Raw genomic sequence first — 22075 nt, forward strand, 5'->3', positions numbered from 1 at the left:
GCGCATCCGTGGCCTTTTCACCCGCGCATCTCGGGGGTGGCCACGTGCCGCTCGCGTTCCCGAGGAGCGGCGGGGCCGGCCGGGGCCCGGAGCTGCAGTTTGTTCCGCGCTTGGGCAGGCCTTGTCCCTCCCGAGCCTCCCGTCCCCGGGCCGAGGCGGGTGAAGATCTGTCGGCGGCCGATGGCTTCTCTGCCCACATTTCGAGGAGAAAACGTGCCGGTGCCGGGGAGAGGGGCTCGCTCTAGGGATACTGAGCCGCACCCCGCAGCCCGCGAGGCCCCGAGCCCCCGAGCCCGCAGCGCGCTCCGCCCCGCCCCTCCGCGCGCACGCGCACGCGCACGCGCCGCTGCGGAGCTCCTCCGGCGGAAAAGCCTGCGGGTACCCGAGGCGGCTGCGTCAGCGCGTCCCGCGGGGAGAGGGCCTCGCCGGGCTCACGTCACTCGTGTGCGACGTCGCCGGCGCCACACACCATGCTGTCCGCCGGGCGGCGAGGTCCGGCCTTCCTGCGGCTGCGGCGCCTCAGGAGGTGGCTGGGGCGCGGGGCTCCTCCGGCCCTGCGCGGCCGTGGGCAAGAGCCCCTGGAGACAGCGCGGGCGCTGTGCGGCGAATCCTCGGCTGCGCACGAGCTGGACGGGGAGGGACGGCGCGAAGCGCCACGGAGGAAGGCTCCCGGCGTAGAGTCGCCCCCGAGTGTCGGTCCGCGCGCGCGAGGCCCCGGGATCGGATGTCTGTCCTCAGGGGAAAGCCTCGGACTGCCGACGCCGCAGGAGGAGCCACCCTCCCGGGAGCGCGTGGACTCGAGCGGGGGCCCAGGCCAGCCCGGCCCCGCCCCCCGGGGGCCCTTGCCGCCCTCTCCGGCCCAGGCCGCGCCCCAGGTCGAAGGGCTCCCGGGCCCCTCTCCCTGCTCCGCAGCTTCCAGAGAGGGGCCCTTTCGCGTCGGGGAGCTCGTCTTGGCGGAGACTGGGAAGCGGGAAACACAGTTCAGGAAGTTGTTTAGGCTGAGTAACGCCGGACACTTAAATAGTAGCTGGGGAGCGGTCCCGTTCAGCGAGATCGTGGGGCGGTTTCCCGGCCAGATGCTGAGGAGCTCCTCTGGTAAGCGCTTCACGCTGAGGAGGCCGGCTTTGGAGGACTACGTATTGCTGATGAAAAGAGGCCCGGCCATAACGTACCCTAAGGTAATGCTACCTTACCTTAGGGAACTAGCTACGGACTGGCTCCGGAGCGGACTGCAGTCTGCAGCGCATCTCAGAACGTTTACGGTTCTTACTGCTCTCAGACTTAAAACACAAACACAGTGCATGTGAGTTTTTACGTATTTTGTGATTGCTGATTTTAGGAGGAAAGAGCCACCTCTCATTTTTAAGTTGGGAGCGTAGATTCTCTCATCTGTAAAGTGAAGACACTGTTGACCTGCTGCATAGAGTTATGTGGAGCAACTAGGCACGTGAGTGCTCCTGTTTGTTCCCCATAACCCTTAAGTTTGCAAATTAAGGACTGGAGGATGTTCAACTCTTATGGTACCGTTATGGAGATATTCTCATCATCGTTTAATAATGAGGCATGTTACTAGGGGTATATTTTATCAATGATAGATATGTTACTATGCTTTAATCTTTAGAGGGAAAATAGTTTTGTATTAAAACAGCTAACAAAAAGCTAACATTAAACACTAAGCATAAGAGAATTCTTTATAATAAATTAACTGCCTAGTTATTGTTACTACTTTATACTAATTGTCCATTGCTAGTGGTTTATTTCACTTCTTAATCATAGTCAAGGTCCTTGAGTAGAGTGTTCCTTTGTAGTTGTAACAACTCCTTCTATCCCCGGATGAGGAGTCGTTCATCATTTATTCAGCAAGTAACTGCCTATCCTCTATATTCAGGGGAGGTATGGTGATGAGCCACAGTCCTCACTCTCTCTCTCTTTCTTTTTTTAAAGATTTTATTTATTTTTTCATGAGAGACACACAGAGAGAGAGAGGCAGAGACACAGGCAGAGGGAGAAGCAGGCTCCGTGCAGGGAGCCCAACGTGGGACTGGACCCCAGGTCTCCAGGATCACGCCCTGGGCTGAAGGCGGCACTAAACCACTGAGCCACCGAGGCTGCCCCCATTCCTCACTCTCAACCTAGATGTTACACCCTAGAGAGGATGACAGACAACACACAAGTAAATGAAAGAATAATTTCAGGTTGTGCTAAGTGCCAGGAAGACAAATAGATTCATAAAGACAAATAGGTTAACAACAACATGCTGGGTGACCTGGGGAGAGAATACTTTGTCAGATGGTTAGAGAAGGTGTCAGAAGAGAGATACTACCATTCATACGAAACCTAATTAAGGAAAAGCCAGCCATGCAAAGATCCAGGAGCCCAGTATTGTCGCACAGGGAAGAGTAGTGCAGATATCCTATTAGGGCCTGAGTGAGGTGAGGAAGAGATTGGTATGAGATGTGGTTATTCCATGTGCCTTGGGGCCTTGGAATGTTCTAAGTGGGAATCCAATTTATATTTTACGAGGTCCACCTAGGAACTAAGAAAACCTTTTTGGAGACATTAGACCAATGGGGTATCATAAATTCTTGATGGAAACTTTATCTTTTATGACTGTTCAGTCTAGCCACAAAAAAAATTTTTTTGTGATTTCATCTTGCTTCCCCACATCTTTTTCCTCCCACTAGACAAAACTGTAAGAAAATAGTTATATTTTATAAAGTTATAAAGATAAATCTTTAGTGCACTTTCTGCCTTTCCATTTGTCACAGATAAAAGTCATAGTGCTCCATCCTAAGGAGGAATTTAAATACTGGATACGCTAAGTGTTGATTCCTTTTTTCATTTCCCAAATAGTGGCTGCAGGAAATTTGACTTCAACCTTTACAACTTTGAAGTGCTTTTTAAGGGAATAACTCAATTGATTTGAAAGCTGGTCTCCGTGTTAGAATTACATAGTTTGTCTTAACAGTAAAAGTGGGTCTGTGGGATAATTTTATTTTACTTGTTTTTTTGTGGGAGTGATTTTAAATAAACTTCCTAACAGTTACTTGCGAAGAGTTGATATTTCACATTGGTCAGTATCAAGCACTTTTAGGTTTGGGGTAGAAATATAAAATGGAAAACACTCCCCCAATTTTTATTTTTTAGTTTTTTAAAAGGTTTTATTTATTTTATTTAAGAGAGAGAGAGAGCAGGGGGCAGAGGACTCTGTGCTGAGTGTGGAGCCTGACTTGGGGCTTGATCGCATGGCTTGATCTCACGATCCTGAGATCATGCCCTGGGCTGAAACCAAGAGTCAGATGCTTAACCAACAGCCACTCAGGTGCTCCCACTCTCCAATTTTTAAATTAATCTTTTCTGCTGATGTCCATGATTGTAGCACTTATAGAAGAACAACTGGGGAGTAGAAATTGTTGCAATTTAATGAACCCTAAAGTGCAGCCCACTTATCGAAACTTAGGGTGAGGATTAGATTTAATTAGTGTATTAATCTGGAAAGAGATTGGAATTCATGTTGAGAAAAAAATGTAAATTTGAAAGGGTTGTTCTTTCATGAGGTTCTAAAATGTGCAGAAAACTCAATAGTAGAATGATAGTCATAACTTTGGAGGACTCTCCTCATAGCTTTAAATCCCTTTTGGGAAGAGGCAGGGAAATGAATTAAGTGCTAACGTCCCACTCAAGTTTTGAACTGAAATTGCTAGGATGTATATAGTGAAATCCAACCTAGAAAACTCATCCCCTTGAGACCATCTAACATAAATGGCAGGAAGCAAAAGCTAAAGCATGCTAAAGTTTTTTATTTCATGATAGTAAGATTCTTTATCTTATGTGAATAATTCAAGAAAATAAACTGCCTTCTGCAGGACATTTCAGTGATATGACTACTGAAGCTGCTTCCACTTCTGTATGAAGTTGTACTCCTCCTGCTCTACCCTCAGGTGCCTGGCATGTAGGAGAGGATATGTATGCATGCAAGACTCAGCATTTGTGAATGAAACTTTTGGACTAATACAGCGTAAAAGTTGTGTGTCTGTGCATCATCCGGTCCAAGCCTTAGTCCTGCATTTCAGAAATACATTTTGGTTTCTAATTAGACAACTGTACCTGTTAAAATTCTTGTGCAATGAAACTTCTATTTAATATAGAAGTTTCCGTGACTTGAAAGGGTTCTAGAAACCCTCCTCCTGAAGAATTTTCACAACAGCTTTTCCCAAAGAAGGAAAAGCTAGTAAAAACTTCCTAGATGTGCTGCTTATTTCTTAGCAGCTTTGAAAGGTTGGTTGCAGAGTGTTGAAATAAATCCTAATGTTAAAAATTCTCTGTATCCCATGTGGTATGGTATAATGATCAACATCGTGGTCTTTTTGCGTTCGACATCTGTTCTTCTTCTGACTTGCCCACTTAATTCCTGGCTTTGTGACTTTGGGGAAATTACTTAACCTCTTTGATTTGTCTATATAATGGGAGTGATGATACTTTTCTTATATTATTATCCTGATTAAACAAGACTATGAAAGCAATTTGCATATTTAACCCTGGCACATACATGATAAAGTTTCAATAAATAGCCGTTATTACTATCATCCATGATATTCCTGTTAACAATTCTTTAATTATAGCATTTGTGAAATAGGTCCTCCTATATATTACTGGTATCCTAATACTAAATAAGAAGTTCATTTCCTTTCATGCAGAGATTATGTAATAACTTCCTAATTGGTCTTCCACTGGCCTCTAATTTTTCTCTTTTCTAGTATATCCTGCATTTCCCTGTCAGATTAATCTTCATAAAATGCCATTTATTACCTTTGTGACATGCTCCAGTTACTGACCAGGTCAAGTTCAAATGCTTTAGCCTGGCATTCAGTTTTCTCCTTTTCTCTTCTTCTGAGATGGGCAGACTGTGCTTATTGTACCTCTTTTGTTTAACACTGTTTCTACTTCGTGATTTTTTTTTTTAAGATTTTATTTATTTATTCATGAGAGAGGCAGAGACACAGGCAGAGGGAGAGCATGCTCCTTGCAGGGAGCCTGATGCGGGACTGGATCCCAGGACTCCAGGATCAGGCCCTGGGCTGAACGAAGGCGCTAAACTGCTGAGCCACCCAGGGATCCTGTACTTCATGATTTTTTCCTTAAATTCTCTGTCTTTAAGATCAGGCCTTCTGCTGATATCTCTATTCTCTGATCTATTGCTACTTATTGTCTATAATTTTGGTATTTTGCTGTAGTGCTGCTTTGCTAATTGATTCTTGAATCTGTTATTTCACCAAGTGAAAGATCAACTCTTGGTAGGGCAGGCCAGATTTTAATCCTTTTTTTTTTTCACTCGTTTCTTCTCCAACTCCAATGTAGTGTTTGATAAGAGTCTGTACTTAGTACATATTTATTGGTCACTGAGTCACCCATACTCTCTTTCAATCATAGGATATGAGTATGATACTGTTGATGATGGATATCCACCCAGGTGATACTGTTTTGGAAGCTGGCTCAGGCTCTGGTGGAATGAGCTTATTTTTATCCAAAGCAGGTAAGAGATCGGGAGAAATGAGCTGAATTTAGATGGGCAAAGAAAACACAACAACAGAAAGTTAAGTGGATAAAGATGTTTTAGAAAATATTTACATAACTTTGTGATAGAGAGCATTCTCCTTGAAATCAAATGCAAGCAACTATTTATCCACCTTGTACGTTTATTCTAGTCATTCTCTCTATCCATCTCCATTTTCGGTGCTTTCTCTTGCTCCCTCCAGGTTTTTTAAAGCTTCTTCTTCTTCTTCTTCTTTTTTTTTTTTTTTAAGCTAAACTTATTTGGACCTAACACAGCTATAGTTCACAGATCATAAGTATTTAGACCTCAGAGAATTTTTAACATAGTGACCGTACTCAAGTAGTTATCACCGAGATCAAGACAGGGAATATTGTTGCTTTACAGAAACCTCCTCATTCTCCTTAGTCATAATCCTCCCCAAAGATAACCACTATTTTGCCTTTTATCATCATTGATTAGTTTTGCCTGCTTCGAGCATTGTATAAAAGGAACATACAGTATGTACTCTTTTGAATGTGGCTCCTTTCATTCAAAATTCTGTTTGTGAGAGTTAGCTATTGCATATAACAGTAGTTCTTTCATTTTAGTGGCTGTGTAGTTACTCCATTTTGTAAACAAATCACAGCTTATCCATTCTGTTAATGGGCATTTGAGTTGAATATTATGAACAGTGCTGCTCTGAACATTCTTATATTTGTTTTTTGGTGCATATGTGTGCATATTTTTGTTAATAATAATTCCAGATGAATATTCAGTATGAGAGAAATAGAAGGTAGAGGGTGGTCAGCTGCCGGGAAAGAATCATATACTATTAAGGGCAAAGAATGATAGTAGTTATAAATAATCATAATATAGAACTATTAAAGCTAGATCATGTAGAGTCTTCCTTTCTTTAAGAAAGTCTCAAAATTGTCAGTTGGTAAAAGTCTTGCTTGATTGAGGGTAGCACCTGATCAAAAATCAAGAGATGAACAGTAAACATAAATATCTGTTCATGTTCCCATCATTTGATTTCTGGTTACTTTTAATTTATTATTGCTCTCTTCCTTTGCCTACTTAATTCCTCTATGTGTTAAGGTTGCTTTGGCTGCTCTGGCTGCCTGTAGAATTGTCCTTCCTCAGCTAATGATAGACTGCTGAATAATGACTGCACTCTCTTTGGGTACATTTTTTTTCTTTTTGGATCATACTGTTCTTTATTAGTGCATTATTTCTTAAATAATCAGCTTTGCTAGAGCTGTTGTATGTGTATATGGGTAGATTTTATAAAGAATACAAATAGAAGTATACCGAACTGAACTTAAACCTTTTGTTCTTTCACCTAATGCCATCACATACAAACATAATCCAGTTTATGCTAGGTCAGAAATTCATTTTGGCCTCCTCAAATCTTTTTTTTTATTTTTTATTCTTTTCTGTACATAGTTAAAGGCAGTCATTTCTTCACAATGACTGAATCCTAAATACATTTAACAGAGTGAATTTATAAAAATTTGTGTGAGCAGACAAGTGCCCATATTTCTAATATCTGTAGTATCAGTGGTGTCATGGCATGAATAGTCCCAAACTATGAGTGATCAAGAAATTATTGCTATTTACCTTTGGGATGGATTTTTTTCTCCATAATTTTCTTTTCCAATTATTTAGCTTATGCTGTTGTTAACATTAATTTCTCTGCCTTGAGAACATGGTGAATTGCAGCTGGAGTTATATTTCAAAAGACATCCTAGAATTTAAACTTTTCATGAGTAAATAATAGATTTATTGATCTAGGACAGCTCCCAAATGATATCAAATCACCTCAAATAGAGGTGGCTGGAGAATTAATTGCCTTTAATTAAAATGCAAGTAGTCTTTTTTTTTTCTTTTTTTAAAGATTTTATTTATTTATTCATGAGAGACACAGGCAGAGGGAGAAGCAGGCTCCACGCAGGGAGCCTGACATGGGACTCGATCCCAGGTCTCCGGGATCATGCCCTGGGCTGAAGGTGGCACTAAACCACTGAGCCACCAGGGCTGCCCTGTAAGTAGTCTTCTGTAGAAACTGCACTATTACTATGCTAAACAGTTTTTCTTTAGGCATATACAAAAATACAAGTATCTTTTAAATATATGAAATGACTAACTTCATCCGTAACAAAAGAAATGTAAATTACAACTAAATGATAAACTATTGGGATCCCTGGGTGGCGCAGCGGTTTGGCGCCTGCCTTTGGCCCAGGGCGCGATCCTGGAGACCCGGGATCGAATCCCACATCAGGCTCCCGGTGCATGGAGCCTGCTTCTCCCTCCGCCTGTGTCTCTGCCTCTCTCTCTCTCTCTGTGACTATCATAAATAAATAAAAATTAAAAAAAAAAATAAAAAAAAAATGATAAACTATTTTCAGTTTTTAGATTGACAGAGATAAAAAGTTTGAAAACTCTTTGTTGGAGAAAGTATGGAGAAATAGGTGCTTTACTACCTTGTTGGTAGAGTGTAAATTGGTATTATTCTTTGGGAGGAGAATTTGGTAATAATTTTCAAAATAAAAAATTCACATACCTCTTGAACTGGTAATTTCATTTTAAAGACTGTCTTTTCATTGATAAAAAGGTTTAGGCAACATAATTTTCACTGCAATATTGTTTAAGACTAAAAACAAGCTAAATGTTCATCCGTAGGTGACTGGTCAAATAAACTATGGCATAGCCATACAATGGAACGTAATAGCTCTTAAAAAGAACATAGTAGATCATTAATCACTGAAGTAACATTAGTAAGTATAAGGAAAGTGTATGGGATAGTATATATAACACATGTATGTTTTAAAGTATGTTAAAAATAGGGAGAGACACTTTGCACACTTATATAGGCACCAACTATCTTGTGAAGGGTAAATAACTGGTGATATGGTTGCCTCTGTCGAGGAAGATTGATTAAGGATCTGGGATGGGATAGTTTTGTAACCCTGAAGTATTTGAATTATTTTTTCACATCAGTGTAATACCTTTGTATTATAGTTTTTTACATTCTTTTATGAAATGAATCAATAAAATATCATAAATTCTTTTAATTAAGTTGGATCACAAGGACGAGTCATAAGCTTTGAAATACGAAAAGACCACCATGAATTGGCTAAGAAGAATTATAAAAATTGGTGTGATTCATGGAAAATGAGTCATGTAGAAGAGTGGCCAGACAATGTGAATTTTATTCATAAGGATATTTCAGGAGCAACTGAAGATGTAAAATCTTTCATATTTGATGCGGTAAGTTTTCTAAAGTGGGTCCTATGATATTATCTAATACTGACTACATAGAAAACAAGGATTGCACTTCTTTTGTATGGAAAAGGCTCTTCCTTAATTATTTGCCCTGTTTCTATTTGTAGAAGTAGGGAGGAATATTTTCCTTTAATATTATGGTAGAATTTAGAGCAGAGACATACTGAATGAGGTGCCAAAGCTGTTACTAAGTCTGGAGTAATGACCAGATAGTAAGAGGAGTAGTTGAACATCATAAACCTCACCATTTCTAGGATAAAGGAATAATAATTTAGGAGCAGCATTGGGAGCATATTGATTGATCCCAGAGCCTGACCTCATGTTGTGAGATTTGGGGGAATAAATGGCCCTCATTTGTGAGGGAACAGGCAACAGGCATCTTAAGACAGTTAACATGAAGATGTCGATGAGTGTTCATTTAAAATATTGAGGTTAGAGGCATTTACTATGAACATAGCTTCAGAAAGTGGAGTAGATGGATTTGTGAGGTGCAGGAATGGTGAAAGATTGAGCTGGGAGAAGAAGCAGAGAAATATGAAGATAAAAGGATAGACGATGAAGGGATATTTTAGGCTGTGACCAGTGATGGTAGAGATGTGGGACATGGAGGTATTAGTTGGATTCAGAGTTTCAGAATTCTAGTGTAAGTTACCTTATCCTTGATGATTTCATTATTTCATAGCTTGGCACTACAGACTGAGGTCTAGGTTGTCTTTGCTTTTTTAAATTGGCTGTTTGGAAAGTTGAATTACTTTAGGACATTTATGAGGGAAACTAGTTGAAAAATGAAGAAAGAGGAGACTTTTTTAAAATCAGGACTGGTTCCCATCTCTAATATTAAAGTCTGTAGTTTTGGTGACACAGATACCTGGACACAAAGACCACAGTTCTTTTTCCTTATCCTTGTTTGGCTTGCATATTACAGCTCAGTAAGGGCCAGAAGAAAAGAAATTTTTCTACATAGGCCATCCATAAGACTGTTAGAATGTTACAGATACCTGAGAGGTTAATTGATCATCTGAAATTTGCTTGATGATCATGAAGGACAAAAGAGGATTTTAATGATATTGTTGAAGCTTTGTAGAAACCTGCTGAATCGGGATCCCTGGGTGGCGCAGCGGTTTGGCGCCTGCCTTTGGCCCAGGGCGCGATCTTGGAGACCCGGGATCGAATCCCACGTCAGGCTCCTGGTGCATGGAGCCTGCTTCTCCCTCTGCCTGTGTCTCTGCCTCTCTCTCTCTCTCTGTGTGACTATCATAAATAAATAAAAAAAATTAAAAAAAAAAAAAAAAAGAAACCTGCTGAATCATCCCTGATCTAAAAGAAAGAATGTGGGCAGCCCGGGGGAGGGGGCGGTGCCTCAGCAGTTTAGCGCCAACTTCAGCCCAGGGCGTAATCTTGGAGACCCAGGATTGAGTCCTGTGTTGGGCTCCCTTGTATGGAGCCTGCTTCTCCCTCTGCCTCTCTCTCTGTGTGTGTGTCTCATGAATAAATAAATAAAATCTTTAAAACAATTAAAAGAATGTTCCTTACTAGATTTATTTGGGTGAACTCTCTTGAGTAATAGTGCCAAATAGTTACACATGGTTCTCAGTATGAGAAAATATAGGAGGATCCATACCCCTGCAATCCAAAATGATGGTGAACATAAAAGGTATTAAATCACAAAGGAGAACAAAAGGAGAAAAAAATGGCTAATAAAATATTTTTAACAAATTTTTAAAAGCCTAACCATCAGAAGATGAATGGACACAATGGAATACTAAAAATAGTATTATTTAACATAGTGAAATAAATGTACTGTATTTACATCAGTAAATCTCAAAGACATGGTGCTTAGTGGAAAAAAGCATTATAAAAGAGTATGTATGGAATGGCCATATATATCTAAAATTTAAAACTATGCAAAACAGTACCATGGTACTGTTTATAGCTATATACATATGTCATAAAAGTATAAATTATTTGGGAACATTACCAACTTCAGGACAGTGATTATCTGAGGAGAGAAAGGGAGAGGGGAAGAGGGAACTAAGTTTTGTGGTCCATTCAGCCTGGTTCCCATAATAGCCAAGAAGATCTTGGATAAGTTACTTAAACTTTCTGTGCCCAGGCCCCTCACACATTAAACAGGAATGATGATAATATTTCATATTTCATAGAGGTGTTGAGGATTAAATAAGATATTTCAAATAAAGTGCATAGAACAGTACCTGGTATATAGTAAGCATTAAAGAAATATTAGCTATGATTTTCATCATTATTTCCTTCCTTCTCTCTACCTGTTTAAATTCTATATTCTCTTTAAAGTTTAGATCAAAGGTCATGATCTCTTTCATGAAATGTACCTTACTCATCTACCTGCTGGATTATCATCTTTCTCTGAATTATTGAACTACTGTTTCTAATTCAATAAGCATTTATTAAAGACCTGCCATGTGCCATGTACTATGCTAAGACCAATTTATACATTTAGCATTCTAGAAGATAGACATATAAACAATTACTGGAAAGACTCAGAAGTGTGGAACACCATGGCTGTAGAAATTGGGTATCATGAGATGAAGCTGTAAATGCAGTCTTAATGGTCTAGATAATGAAGAATACTTGTATGTATATTAAGCTAGGGCATAGAGACATTAATTATCTTACAGATAATGGGAACTATTGATGAGTTCCTAAGTTGGGGAGCAGAATGTTTTAGATTCCTGTTTTAGATTCTTAGCAGATTCCTATTTTAAAGTAATTTTTTTTTAATTCCACTATCGTTAACATACCACAATTCATTTCAGGTGTACAATGTAGTGATTCAGCAATTCCAAATGTTATCGGTACTCCTCAAGATAAGTATATTCTTCCATTTTAGAGTAATTCTGGTGGAAGAATGAGGCTAAGTCTATGTAGAAAGCTATTGTAATGTTACAACAGGATACAATGAGGTTCTGATCTAAGGCATTAACAGTCCGATGAATTTGAGAAATGTCAAATAGATAAGGTTTCTGGGGCTGGATAATTTTCCAGACAGAAACATCAAAACCCCAATGATTCTCAAAAGAGAATTTGAGGTAAAGAAAATGATGACTCCAACAAGTGAGGTTTGAGTGACTGGATGAACGGAAATGTTGAGAATATTCAAGAGGATTGGCAGGTTTCTTGGTTATCTGATTTGTGGTCCTTATCAATAACATAGGCAAACTCTGTAGTTACAGCCAATGAAGCCCATTTATGTTTATCATGTTAACCCTTTGATTCAGTCATTGAGATCTTTCCTTGAGATCTATTAAGCATTTTAAACTGTCCAAACCTGAATTCTTGATTATTTCTGCTAAGCCTGCCCCTCCCATAGTCTTTACCATTTCCCTCATTCTTTCAGTGGCTTAGGCTAAAAACACTGGATTAATCCTGACTCCTCTTTCTCTTTATCCTACAACCAATCCTAATTCTAATTGGTTCTACCTTTTCAAAATATATACCACTTGTTATCACATCCAGTGCTATTTGCTATACCAGGTCACCATCATCCTTCCTTGCCTTCTCTCAGTCTTTTCTTTGTTTAGATCTAAAAATTAAGTCAGAATGTACTTAATGCCACTGAATTTTACACTCAGAATTCATCTCTTATTACAATTTTCCCCCTTTTGTCTCCACTGCAGCGACAGTGGCCTTCTCAGACTCACCAAGTATCCTACAACCTCAGAGTATTTGTATTTGCTGTTCTGTCCATCTGGAGTATACTTCCCCCCTAAATTTCCACAGGGTAAGCTTAATCATCATCTTCAGGTCTTTTCACTGACTAGCCTATGTATAAAATAGCACTTCCTTCCATTAGTCTCTATCCCTCATATTCTGTTTTATAATTCTATGCTTGATGTCACTTATCCTCCGGTGACTTACATACTTCTTGGATTTTTGTTTAATGGCTGTCCCTTCATTAGAATATATGTTCCCTTGAAACAAAATGGAATGAAAGCTCCTGTTACATCCTTACTACTTAGCAAAATGCTTGGCACATGGAAGGTGCTCAGTAAAGATTTGGTGAATGAATTAATAATGAATGATTACCCATTAATACTATTTTTAAAAACATAAATAATGGAATAATTTAGTAATATGTTGATGTGCCAACTACTCTTAGCTTTTCAGAGTTACCCATCAATAAAAGCAACTTTATTTTCTATTTTGGGCATATTTATTTTTGTTTTAAATGAATTAAAAAAAATTTCACATACTCATTGTATTCATTTGACATCTTTGTGAATACACAGCCTGTATTCTGCAATTGGATGAAGAATAAAGAACTAAAGGTCAGGATTCTTGCATTTTAGAATCTCTCAAATTAATAACTTTCCTTTTGAACATAAAAATACATATTTAAAAAAATTTGAATTTCTGTTGCCAAAAGCTGAACTCTATCATTAAAATTTTATATATATGTATGCATTTGTGTATATTAGATGTAGCTGTAGAAAGATTCCTTTAGTGTTGATATTGCCAAGTGCACGACAAACCATTATGATTTTCATGTAGTCAAGTACTGTGACATTTTGTATAATAATAAATACATCTTTTTGAGAGAGCAAAATGATGGTTAATAGTATTAGAGTTTAAAAATGAGAACTTTAACTGGGTAATTGCTTTCTAAAAGTTTTATAATAGTAAGAAAGAAGACCTGTGCTTTGTTTAAACAAAACTCTGTCTGATTTGCTTCCCCCTGACAGGTAGTTTTGGACATGTTGAATCCTCAAGTTGCTTTGCCTGTTTTATACCCAAATCTTAAACAGGGCGGTGTGTGTGCTGTATATCTAGCAAAGTGAGTAATGTGGCTATTTTTCTTTGTAATGTGATTTTAAACATACTTTTATTTTGACTTAAGGACTTGGTTACAGTGTTCATTTTATAATCGAATTAGGTGTATATGTCAATTTGTAAAACTTACGAACCAATATATATCACAACAAATTTATATTGCTGTTTAAACCACTCTTTACCTGAATGATAAGATGGACATTTCTTCTGACAGTTTAGAAGAAAAGTTTTAAAAGTATAATTTGAACAGTAATGTAAAATCATAGTTTCTGCATTTTTTTACTTAGTATTCTATGAAATTGCATATTATGTGCTCGAACTTGCATGCGTATTTTTCCCCCTTGGTTTAACTATAGCATTTAAATTTGAGTTAAGAGGGCAGCCCTGGTGGCTCAGCAGTTTAGCATTGCCTTCAGCCCAGGGTGTGATCCTGGAGACCCGGGATCGAGTCCCACGTTGGGATCCCAGCATGGAGCCTGTTTCTCCCTCTGCCTGTGTCTCTGCCTCTCTCTCTCTCTCTCAGTGTATCTCATGAATAAATAAAATTTTTAAAAAATAAATAAATAAAATAAATTTGGGTTGAGAGGTATAGTGAACTTAAGTATCAAGTTATTATTATAGTAGAAATTTAAAGTACTTTTTTTCACTTTTTCTAAAAGCATCACACAGGTTATCGAACTGTTAGATGGAATTCGCATCTGTGAACTTGCTCTCTCATGTGAAAAGATAAGTGAAGTCATTGTCAGAGATTGGTTGGTTTGCCTTGCAAAACAGAAAAATGGAATTTTAGCTCAAAAAGTAGAACCTAAAATCAACACAGATTTACAATTACATTCTCAAAAGAAAATTAGAATTGAAGGTGAGATGTTTCAAGAGGATGACCATGGTGAGTTTCAATTTTATTTCATATGTGTTTGCAATAATAAATGGAGAATAGCTTCGTGAGTGTATTAAACAATGATTATAAAACTATTTCTCAGGGATTTGTTCTCTTTTCTTAGAGATATTGAAATATGGTATTTCTTCTGTGAAATTAAAATCTCTAAAGGACAGAATAATGACTTTTTTTTGCCTTTTATGTAAAAGTTTGATACCTTTGAAGAATGGAGCTTTGTATGATATTCATATTTTGCTTGTATCAAAGCAGTTGGCTTATGCAAAACTTTAAATATATTACAGGATGTTTTAAATTTAGGTCAGTGATTATTACTGAAGGGAAAGAATTTAATAGGACTTGATATGCAAATAGCTAATATTCTAAAAAGCAACTGGAATTCCTCAGAGAACTAAATTTAGGTCCTTGTTGTATGTACTCATTATTTAGGATATGAACAAGTTTTCAGATATCCATTAATTGATGATATAGGGGCTTATCCATTTAGTTATCAAACCATATATGTTTATCATTTAATCCTTGACAAATTGTTTCTGTAAGATAACTGGCAGAGTAGTTCCAAAACAAATGCTGAAAAAATGAGTTCTGAGAGAAAACTATAAAAGGGCAGTAATTTGTATTTTAACAGTTTTGTCAACAAATTATAAAATATTTTATGTAGCTTATAATATATATTTTGTTCTACAACAGAAGAATCACATTCTGATTTTCCATATGGATCATCTCCTTATATTGCTAGACCTATACACTGGCAAACTGGTCATACAGGTGAGTGATGTTTTCAGGCCATAGTAAGTGATGTTTTCTTCTGGTTATTGTAATAACTTTGCTTTTTTCTTTCCTTAAATTAGCTTTTCTTGTCAAGCTGAGGAAGTTTAAACCACAACCTGAGTAGTACCTCAGATGACAGCAACTGATTGGAAGATGGAAAAATATCAAAACAGAACTTTATATTGTGAATCACTACTTCCATAGATTGGAATTGTTAGCTGTTACTATGATTTGTATAACTTTTACGTATAATTTTGAAAAATAATAAAAGCTAAAGGAAGATGTGTAACATTTCAAAACTGTTTAAATGTCTCTTTTTGACACTTGTCTTGTAGTTATTTTGACATGTTGTAGTTAATGATTCCAAATTGGTTTAGTTGAGCCATCTCACTCTTCACTTCCTGTAAACCACTCCATAGATTTGTCTTTCTTCATAAAATTAGTTTTCTTTTCTTTGTTTGATTGATGGTCATTGGCTACCAAAATAAAAAATGATTTTAAGACAAATTTTATATATCTGTTTAAGTACATATTTTAATGGCTTGTATGTATCTTAAGTAAAGCAATCTGGATTATAGTAAATAATACAAAGAAAACTGATAATCATATAACCATCTTAAAAATTACAACAAAAGGTGTAATTCTTGAATCTCTTTTATCCTTCTCAGAATCATTTTAACTAATTTGAAAGAATATCAGAATTAGAGGTTTATTCATAGGCACCAATTACTTAGCATCTACCCTACATTGTTTTTAAGAACTTATTATAATGTTTTTTCATTTAATATGTATACCTCATCTTTAAGGTTATCCATATTTTACAGATAAACAAAAACTTAAGAGTATTGTTTAAATAGATGTTTTATAGGTTTTAAAGGGTTATACCTGGAGAATAAATGCTGCTATTCCTCAGTTTCTCTCTTAGGCTAGAGCTATTTAAAATAATATATATATTCTAAATAACACTTTACATATTTTTCATAAACTTTTAACATAAAATCTCTGCCTTTTTATACTATCATCTAAAAAAAATGTCTAATTAGACATTGAGTTATAACACAAATAGAAAACTAAAATTGTTATGAATGCTCCAAAGAAGTACAGAGTACTATAATCCAGGGTTTTACTTTGGTTAAGTAATTACCTATGCAAGTGACAATTGAGCTGTGATCTGAGTGCTAAGTAGAAGTTGATTATATGAGGGAAAATGAGAACAAAAAAGGCCAGTGATGCTGGGGTTGAGTGAAAGACTGGAAAAATAAGTAGGAGTCAGGCCATGCAGGATAGACCTCTTAAGGAGTTTGTCTATCCTAAGTAAAATAGGGTCTCACTAAAGGATTTAGTGAAGTGAGGGGTAACATGTCCAGATCTGTGTTTTGAAAAAAAAAAAAAATCACTCTGGTTGCATTTTTAGGAACTGATGGAATCACAAGCAGAATAGTCTTCTGGTGTCCTTTTTCTTAATGGTAACTATCTGAACACTCTTATAGTAATAATGGTTTTATTTTTCATAACATTGCCAGATATGTAGAAGCTCTGAAGTATATTTTTAAGTTCTGTCCAGAACTACTTCTCTTTCTTCTGCTGTTCTATTTAACCAATAGTAAAATACTGTCCTTCATGTATTGTTTTGAATGCAAGCTCTAATTGTATTACTTGGAAAAAGAGCTGGTTTAAGAGCAAAGAAAAGTCGTACCTTCTACTCCTGTTTCTTTCTTTCTTTTTTTCTTTTCTCTTTTCTTTTCTTTCTTTCTTTCTTTTTTTTTTTTTTTTTTTTAGTAGGCACCATGCTAGGCATGGAGCCAAATGTGAGTCCTGAATTCAGGACCCTGAGATCAATAGACCTGAGCTGAGATTGAGTCAGACACTTAACTGACTGAGCCACCCAGGTGCCTCATTCTATTCCTATTTCATTTAGAAATTTAGTTTCTGTTCAGTCCACTGTCAATAGATGTTGAATTGAACAAAACTTGTTTAACAGTGTCCCTTCTAATATTAAGCTGAAATGAAAACCAAACTACACAAGCAAGTAAGCATTTATTTATATAGTTAAAGTCCAGCTTAAGCCTTTCTCCATGTCTCCACTGACCATTAAGCATATTTACAATCTTACTTATGGGACAGATGTGTTCTTCTAAATTTAGCTTTCTAAATTCACATCTGGCTCTCATCTATGCTGTAAACTTACAGATTTCTGACTGACTCAACTGTCCTCCTAGTACCTTCCAGAAGTCCCACCTTTTTCACCTAGTAAATGGTCAATAAAAGTGTGCTGAAGGCTACAAGGCTACACTTGATCTGTATCTACACTACATCCATATTTGTATCTATACTACCCTATATCTGTATATATCCTACTGACTTGGTTGTTCTAAGAAATTTAGGCATGGACTCTGAGAGAATTGGAGTTAGAATTCTACTTCAGAGGCAGTAGGGACTCCTGAAGGTTTTATGGTCATGTAAAAGGAGGTATTTTTTTAAAAGTTAGTCTGTAAATATGAATATTTAAAGGAAGTATCTAGGAGTATTTAAAGGAAGGAAAAACAATTGAATCAGAAATTTCACAGTTAACACACGGTATACATTATGAGTTGATTGGTAGTAATATACAACTATTAGGTGAGGAAAAGGGGCAGATGTAAAAAATACTGTGAAGGAATGACCACATGAGCTGGTAATTCACTGAATATAGATTAAGATTTTAAGTTCTGCTACTGCATGATTAGAACAGTTGTAGACTGAAATAAGTTCAGAAGAGGATCTTTTTTTTTTGAGAAAAAATTATTTTAGATTATATAATAGTTGCAATGTCCCAGGCTTGCTCATGTGAATCAGTAATAAGGTTTGCTATATTGCTTTTTGCCTTTGGCTTTGCTCTAAAATCTGAGGCGTCCTCTGCATATTCATGTTTCAGAGGGATTAATTTAGGTGTCATAAGGCTTAAAACAGCATAAGGTACAGAGAGACTGTGTGGTTTAGTATAAAAATAGGCTATATATTCAGATAGAACGGAGTCCCATTTTGCTGTTTTTATTGTTGTTGTTTTACCTTGCAACTGTAACTTTCCTTTGTCACTAAAATGTGTGTCATGATGCCACTTAAAGATTGCTTGGGGAGAGGGTCAAGTGTTAAATGAGGCTACCTTTATAATATGCCTGGAACATGACTGGTGACTGTGATGTATATAAATTCGTAAAGAATGCCTCATTTATTTCCCAGCCTTGTCAAAATGACAACTTTTTATTCCTAATAAATATCATAAACATGTTTATCTGAAACTTGTTTTTTGAATATGTTTTGAGAATTTTTAATGGTAGAAAAATAGGTTTTTTGTTTTGTTTTTTTTTGTAGGCCCCTAAGAAAACCATGTTTACTTCTCCAAGACCAATGTCCAGTCTACATCCATATGAGCACATACTTTTACATGGCAGTAATAACAGCAAATCTTCAATTTTATGCCTCTTTAATTGTTGTTACTGTCTGCCGTATTATAAGCATTTTCAAGTGGTAATAACACTTTTCATAATTATGGTTCAGCATGACTGCATAAAACAAAATAGAAATTTTACCTGAAAAGCAAGAAGTTGCTTGTGTATGAAGATAGAAGCATTGAAAAGCATCTACTGCTATATTTTAGCATAAAAGCCTGGAGTAGAGCATCAGCTCTTTGTGTTTCTTATACAATGATGAATTGAGTTTTCTGCAACCATAAACCATTAAGTGATTCCAACCACTTTATGTGGACCGAAGGAAGAAAATTTTGCTAGCAGAGGTCACTACTGGGAATCAGCAGCTGCTGAGGCAGTAAGACTCTGACCCCTACTCCTGATAACCTTGTGTTACCTTTAAATGCTCTCACACCCCCAATTAGCTCACTTTCTATTAAGCCTACTGAGGGAAAATGAATGTATATGTTTATTGGTCAAGTGTTTTTTTTCAACATATTGCCTACCCTCTGTCATCCTGAAACAAAAGGTTTTACATTTAACTTTAATACTCTTTAGTTCAGAGTAATGAGTTCCTTGTTCCTTCCTGTAGAGGATCTGTGTATATCCTAAACCAGGGATGGGATGAAAGCACAGTTTCATTTACAACTCCCTTAAGTGCTCCACTTCTCATCCACAGTCCCTCAAAGTCATGCTTTTTTTCAAAGCAAACTGGCAGAGCCCCTTCCTCCCTGGACGTACTGTGTTTTCTTGAGATATCAAAGTCTAAAATACAGTGTACTTGATATCTACAGGCGCTAGTATGAGTAAAACATAACTACTTGTGTTCTGCTTTCTATAAATATCTGTTCAAATTGTAGTTGGAATTCTCTCCCAATTCACTCCATACAATCTTTCATCAGGAACTTGGTTCTTAATACTTTCACCACCTCCTTAGTCCTCAGTAGTCTACTAAAAAGACTTCTGTGGCAGCTTTTTTTTTCACCACCAATGGTAGGATTTCATCAAAGGGGGCAGTAGAGCATAATAGGAATTCAGGCTGTAGTCTAGAGTCAGACAGACCTGGGTTCAAATGTCGCTCCACCACTTTGAGCAAATGATTTAACCTCTCTAAGCCTCAGTCTCCTTATCTGCAAAGTAGAGATAATAGTATTTATCACAGGGTTGGCTGTGAACATTAAGTGAGATTATCAATGTAAAATGTTTAACACATTGCATGGAACATTTTAAACATCTAGTAAATCTTAACCTATTACAAGAATCAAAGAATGTAGGTAAAAGTTGCTGGGATAGAAAGGAGGGATGCTAAAAGGCAATTTTTATAATTTAGCCTAAGGTAGATCCTACTTACCTTCAGATACAAGAGAACGAATAAAAACTATGCTTGGAGGTGTTGCAAGGGAAGAGACTATACTGTTAGTCAAATTTGTTTAGTGATTACTAAGGCCAGGGAATGGAACAATGACTGAAATGTGACTCCTACCTTGAAGAGTCTTAAGAGTTTAATTTCTCTTTTAATAAAACTTCAGTAATCACTGTTAATCTCATAAGGATATAGCAAAAATAAATGCGATATTCTGAAATAGTACAGATCTCATTGTGGAACTGAGGAAGAACCATAAGAAATCTGGCAGTCCTAAAGACTTTTTAAGAAGTAAAAAGGATCACTGCTAGTAGAATATTACTGAGGATTGAGAAGTATCAGAGATACCCTATCTTTATAAATATAATTTGAATGAAAATTACAGAGTGGTTGACTAAAAGCATTTCCAGTTCATGATTGGTTACCATTTTTCAAAGTCATCAAATCCCAACAAAAGTGAAATGTGCAAATAAATTATGATACTTCTACCATATCATGATTAAAAATCAGATTTCCAATGACTAATGACATGGGGAAATGCTTTATGGTAGTGAAAAAAAAGCAGGCCTAGACATAGTATGCTTCTAATTTTTTTTAAGTAGAAGATAGAAAAGTATATAGTATTACAAGATTATAGTAATCAAAAACAGTATGGTATTTGCATAAAAATGACCCATATAGAAATGGAACAGCATACAGAGCCCAGAAGTAAACTCAACGCATATAGGGTCAATTAATTTATGACAAAAGAGCCAACAAGTGGAACCAATAGCCTCTTCAATAAATGGTGTTGTAAAAACTGGACAGTATCATGCAAAAGAAATGAAGAGCGCTATCTTATACCATGCATAAAAAAAATAAACTCACAAAAGATTAAAGGCTTGAATTTAAGACCTGAAACCATAAAACTAGAACAAAGTGGGAAGACACTTATCTTGCCAATGGCTTTTTGGATTGGACTTCAAAAATAAAGGTAACAAAGCAAAAATGAACAGTGGAATTACATCAAATTAAAAAACTTCTGTGTAGCAAAGAAAGCCACCAACAAAATAAAAAGGCAACCTATGGAATGGGAGAAAATATTTACTAATCATATATGATAAGGGATTCATATCCAAAATATGTAAAAAAAACCTACAGCTCAATAGGAAAAAAACCAATTAAAACATGTGCAGGGAAATGAACAGACATTTTTTCAAAGAAGACAAATAGCCAACAGTTACACAAAAAGGTGTTCAACATCACCAATTATCAGGGAAATGCAAATCAAAACCACAATGAGGTGTCATTTCATACTGATTAGAATGGCTATTATCAAAAGATAAATAATAAGTGTTAGTGAGGACTTGGAGAAAAAAGGAACCCTTGTACACTATTGGTGGTAATGTAAGTTGCTGCAGCCACTGTGGAAATACAATATGGAGGTTCCTCAAAAAATTAAAGATAGAACTACTATATGATCCAGCAATTCTGTATCTGGTATCTATCCTAAAGAACAAATTCACTATGTCAAAAAGGTATCTGCACCCCTTTGTTCATTGTAGCATTTACAATAGTCAAAACATGGAACAATGTTAAGTGTTCATCAACTGATGAATGAATAAAGAAAATGTGGGGTGTTTGTGTAAGCGTGTGTGTACAGACTATCATTCAGCTATATAATATCACAGGAATGGAGTATCAGTCAAAAATAAGGAAATCCTGCCATCTGTGACAACACGGATGATCTTGAGGGCATTATGCTAAGTGAAATACTTTAGACAGAAAAATAAAAATACTGTGTAACCTTACTTATATGTGGAATCTAAAAACAAAACAAGACAGAAAAAATCCTCACAGATACAGAGAGCAGACTGATGTTTGCCAGAGGCGGGATACACAGTGGGCAAAATGAGTGAAGGTGATCAAAAGATACAAACTTCCAGTTATAAATCATTCCTGGGGTGCAATGAACAACATGATGACTATAGTTCACA

At 37.0% G+C, this 22075-nt stretch overlaps 2 protein-coding genes across 2 annotated transcripts in view; one reads left to right on the top strand and one right to left on the bottom strand.

The window, feature by feature from the left end:
- The first annotated feature begins 42 nt into the window (after positions 1-42).
- On the top strand, positions 43-18559 carry TRMT61B (tRNA methyltransferase 61B). The gene is made up of 7 exons (XM_041756663.1): positions 43-1178; positions 5431-5533; positions 8613-8803; positions 13537-13628; positions 14284-14510; positions 15210-15287; positions 15371-18559. The coding sequence occupies exons 1-7, from the start codon at positions 471-473 to the stop codon at positions 15412-15414; spliced, it is 1443 nt and encodes a 480-aa protein (XP_041612597.1). The 5' UTR covers positions 43-470; the 3' UTR covers positions 15415-18559.
- Positions 15678-22075, bottom strand: part of SPDYA (speedy/RINGO cell cycle regulator family member A) — a 33925-nt gene continuing 27527 nt past the window's right edge. Inside the window, exon 8 of the mRNA XM_041756664.1 lies at positions 15678-15766. Within this exon, the coding sequence (XP_041612598.1) occupies positions 15678-15766 (89 nt within the window). The remainder of the gene's footprint in view (positions 15767-22075) is intronic.

Source organism: Vulpes lagopus, chromosome 5, assembly GCF_018345385.1.
Source record: "Vulpes lagopus strain Blue_001 chromosome 5, ASM1834538v1, whole genome shotgun sequence".
NCBI classification, from domain to species: Eukaryota; Metazoa; Chordata; class Mammalia; order Carnivora; family Canidae; genus Vulpes; species Vulpes lagopus.